This window comes from Terrapene carolina, unplaced genomic scaffold, assembly GCF_002925995.2.
Source record: "Terrapene carolina triunguis isolate 2854851 unplaced genomic scaffold, T_m_triunguis-2.0 Scaffold31685, whole genome shotgun sequence".
NCBI lineage: Eukaryota > Metazoa > Chordata > Testudines > Emydidae > Terrapene > Terrapene triunguis.
In genome coordinates, this window is record NW_020696036.1 from 1,000 (window position 1) to 5,615 (window position 4,616).

General features: G+C 55.4%; 1 protein-coding gene across 1 annotated transcript; it reads right to left on the reverse strand.

The window, feature by feature from the left end:
• Positions 1 to 2,871: 2,871 nt before the first annotated feature.
• LOC112125114 (protein orai-3-like) lies at positions 2,872 to 4,519 on the reverse strand. The gene has a single exon (XM_024223566.3). It carries the CDS (start codon positions 4,514 to 4,516, stop codon positions 4,025 to 4,027), a length of 492 nt encoding a protein of 163 aa, XP_024079334.1. The 5' UTR covers positions 4,517 to 4,519; the 3' UTR covers positions 2,872 to 4,024.
• Positions 4,520 to 4,616: the final 97 nt, after the last annotated feature.

Sequence of the window (4,616 nt, forward strand, 5' to 3'; positions counted from 1 at the left end):
CCATTCACATTTAGAGGAGGAGGAGGCCTTTGATTACAAATGGTTCAATATATTTCCATATGTAGTTTTCACAAGCGTTGAATCTACTGTCCTCAATGCACACACCTGTTGTAGCATTGCCACAAGGAGTAAACACAGTGTTGAATGCAAGGAGATGTTCGAGGTGCCCCCAGCTAGTCTTCTCCTTAATGTACATGTTATACCAGTCTCCCTTGACACCCACCAGCAAGCCACATTCTGAGTCCTGCCCATCTTTATTTAGCGGGTGGGGTAATAAACCCATTGTACCCAAGATCTGCCACCAATGGGCATATTAACATTGCACAGGGAGAATAAGCAGATAGCACCCACAGATGCCCTGCCCCCCAGCAGATTCAACCACGTTGGGGTGGGACATGTATAAATGAGTCTTGTTGCCACATAAAGGTGGATGGAGCATAGATGGAGAAGGCCATGCCCACTTATTAACAAAAGTGACCCTCCTAACCAGCCGCTGACCCTGGTATAGCAATAAAGGCCACTTAGTGGTCTTTGTCCTTTACTAATCTCCCTATTTAACTCAAACACCTGCCAACCACTGGTGAGAAAAGTTTGTTATGTGAAATGCCCAACATGATTTCAATTTAAGGCTGTGACAGCCCTGATCCACCTCTCTGGGGACTCCCAGCCAACAGAGATAGGCAAAGTACAGTTTGTTCCAAGACTAAAGTGACATGAATTACAAAACTCCTTCAGAGCTTGTGTACGCAGAGGAAAGCAGAAAAAAAAAAAAACAAAAACAGGGTGACCAGATAGCAAATGTGAAAAATCAGGACAAGGGTGGAGGGATAGCTCAGTGGTTTGAGCATTGGCCTGCTAACCCCAGGGTTGTGAGTTCAATCCTTGAGGGGGCCATTTAGGGAACTGGGGTAAAAAAAAAAGTCTGGGAATTGGTCCCCCTTTGAGCAGGGGGTTGGACTAGATGACCTTCTGAGGTCCCTTCCAACCCTGATATTCTAATAGGCACCTATATAAGAAAAAGCCCCAAACATCAGGACTGTCTCTATAAAATCAGGACATCTGGTCACCCTACACAAACACATTGTGACAGTCATTCTTGTGGTGAAGACACCAGACAGAGTCTGGACAGCTAGGTTCTATGCCCATCTCCGCCACAGCCTCCCTCTGGGACTTTGAGCCAATCACTGAATCTCTCTGGGCCTCAGTTTCCCCATCTGTGAAGTGGGAAGAATGATCCTACCTTGATCTATTTAGAACACGAGCTCTCTGGGACAGGGATCGTCTCTGCAGTACGACAGGGATCCTGATCTCAGTCAGGGCCCGTAGGAAACATGGCGTGACAGAGAATGAGATGAAGTAGAAATAACTAATAGCAACACTGCATTTGATTTTCCTTGTTGCAGATCCCCTCGACAGTCCCCTGGTGTAAATGACTCACTTCCCCCACCAGAGGGCAGCAGTCACCCAGATATTTCAGACATAGCTTAAAACTAGCTTGCTACCTACAAACTTTTCTGTCCTTTGGGGTTACCTCTGGCCCTGAGCCAGCTGGTTCCCAGCCAGAGGCTAGGTTGGGAGCTGGCATCCCCTAGAGGGGAAAGGCCCCATGCCCATTCCTCACCCCCTGGAGCCAGCCAGTCCCCTGCCCTGGGGCCAGATGGGAGCTGGGGCCCCCTACAAGGGAAAGGGCCCGTGTCCCATTCCCCAGCTAAAGTTTCACACTGAACAGCTGTTAATTCATTTTCTCCACCCCTGACTAGTCCAGACTAGAGTTCAGCCCTGGGGGTTTCGGTTCATGGCGTCCCTAAAACCAGGCACACGCCCTAAACCTGCCCTTCCCTGAGTCTCACCAACACCCCCTTGCTGGGAAAGGCTGGGCCTGGAGTAGCTAGGAGCACCCCCCACTGCCAGCGCTCCTGCCCTGCTCCCCACAGTGCCCCCTGCTGGGCGAGGCTGGGATGGCAACATCCGCTCCTATCCTATGCCAGACTCACTGCAGCCTGTGGCAGAGGCAGCCTGGCCCTTCGGGCTCCATTTCCCAGGCTCCCCTCTTGCTCTGGCCCTGGGCCCAGCTTCCCCCTCCCTCTTTGGCCAGCAGTGTCTGCTTCCAGGCAGGGTAAATGTTTATTCTGGATCGGGGACAGGGGGCATCAACAGAGTCCGTCCCAACTCAGGGCTCAGCCTGCTGTGGGGTGGGGGAGATGTGGGCTCCCCCTGCAAGAACCCAATAACCCCCACCCCCATCCTAGAGCCAGGGAGAGAACCCAGGAGTCCTGGCTCCCAGCCCCTCTCATGGAGGGAGTCGGGGCCATGCATGTGGGTCCAGCTGTTAGTCAGAGACCGCTTTGCCACCAGAGAACCACCTGCATCTACAATCGCCCCAGGGCTGACCCTGCAAATAACTGTCCCCAGCTGGGCCCTTTGCCAAAGACAATCGTTTATTTACAAACTGCAAAAAAATGACAGGCACAAAAAGACCAGAAAATCCACCAGCAGACTCCAGGGGGCTGGAGCCAGCCACAATCCTCGGTGCGGGATCGAACTTTCGGCATCAGAGGGGCCAGGCACCCCCCTGCTCTGACCACTAGACCCCACTCCCCTCCAAGCACCAGGCTGCTGGTGATTATAAGGCACTGCAGTATGGCTGTGAATTGCTCTGCAGACGTTAATAATGCCTCTAGATCTCTTGCAAAAGGTTCTGTCCTTCCAGCTAAACCACACATTTCTGCTCGCCACCCTGCAGGGCGGAGTACACAATATTATAGGCCCTACAACAAAGCACTGGCAGTTTGTTTCCATTAAGCTACTTGCCCGCACATTGGCTGAATGTGTGACAACATATTATAGGCCCTACCAAAAAAAAAAAAGAAGACCACTGGCTGGACCTGCAACACCACATTATTACAGGTCCTACCAAAAACACTGATTCGGCAAGCAAGATGGGCTCCCCTCCCATCCGCAATCAATGCCACATATCATAGGTCCTACAAAAATATAGTCTGTTTTGCTCTGCTTAAGTACCTGTTCCCCTGTTCCTGCTTGATAGAAGCCAAGCACAAGACATTATAGGTCCTACAGAGCTGGCTTTTGTTTTGGTTTAGCAAGGGGTGTTGTCCTCTGCTGGGACGGGGTATGGACCATATTATCAGAGGGCCTACATTAATGCTAGCTACTGTTTTGTTCTCTGTAGTGGAGCTCTGACCATAGTTAGAGAGCAAAGGTCGCTGTATCAGCTAGTTAGTCATTAATTTTATGTAATGACCAGTGGGGAAGAGGACACAGGGCACTGGCGCCGATCCAGCCCCGGGGAGAGGGACTGGCTGGCTTAGAGGGGCACGGGGCCTTGCCCTCCAGGACAGTGCTGGGGGGTTGGTAGGACATGAGTTGACTGGCTCTCAGCCCAGGGACAAGCGCCCCGCTCCCATAGCCGCCAAAGGCTGGAGAGGCCGTCGATGCTGAGATCCCCCACTAGGGGGCAGCGCTGAGGCAACATGGCTGAGAATAACCCCCCCGCATCTACCCCAGCTCCGGGACCGCTGTACCCGAATGGTGGCTGAGCCCCAGATCTGTGCATATGCCCCATTGCAGACCCCAGCTTGGCCGTATCTGTGTCTACACTTTCCCCCGATCTGTACCTGCGTGCCCCACACAGCACCCTCCACCCCCCAAGACGAGCCGCCGGCTGGGCGTCATTACCACAGCCTCAGCAGGGGAAGCATGGCCGGGAAGGAGAGGGGACGGGGAGCGGTTCTCCTGGGCAGTGCCTGGTCAGGCCGGACAAACCAGCCCCACTTCCCGCGCGGCTGGGGTGGCGAGGGACGGAAAACCCAGCCCGAAAGCAGCAGAGGCAGGAGGAGGAGACGGCTGGGAATGACCCCAGCTGTGGATCAGCCCCCAGCCAGCAGCCATCTCTCCTGTCCGGCTCAAGCAGCCTCCGCTCGGGGGAGCCGCCAACGTCTTCTGGCCATCCCCGGGGCAGCCGGGGGAACCAGGCGCCCCCTGCGGTCAGGAGCCGGATCCGGCCTCACACAGTTTGCACCGCGGTAGCCTCTCCATCCAGCTGGTACTTAATCTTGCTGAGTTCCTCCAGCTCCTGCTGGTGCCGGTCGGTCTTGTGGCTCACCAGCGAGCGGTAGAAGTGGAGGGCGAACACCACGAACACCACCCCCACCGGCACCATGATGACGGTGGAGGCCACGGCGGCGTCCCAGCCGCCGCCGGCCACGGGCATGAACTTGACCCAGCAGATGAGCACCACCTCGGTGAGGAAGAGGAAGATGCCCAGGGCGGTGGAGAAGCCCCAGGCCAGCTCGATATAGCGGTGCATGCGCTCGTGGGGCGACTCGTTGACCGAGTTGAGGTTGTGGATGTTGCTGACGGCCTCGATGTTGGGCAGGATGCAGGTGCTGACCATGAGGGCGAAGAGGTGCACGGCCACCAGCACCGTCGTGCAGGCACTGAAGGCGATCAGCAGCCCCGGCGGGTAGTCATAGTCCTCCAGCTGCACCTCCACCATCGCCACCTGCAGGGGGCGCCGGAGACACCGTCAGCCCCGCTCCTGGGTCATGTGAGATCCCATTCCCCACCCCCCTGAACCAGCCAGTGCCCGCCCTGGG

Coding starts and splice junctions, on each gene's coding strand:
- LOC112125114 (XM_024223566.3), bottom strand. CDS start 4,516: ATGGTGGAGGTGCAGCTGGAGGACTATGACTACCCGCCGGGGCTGCTG.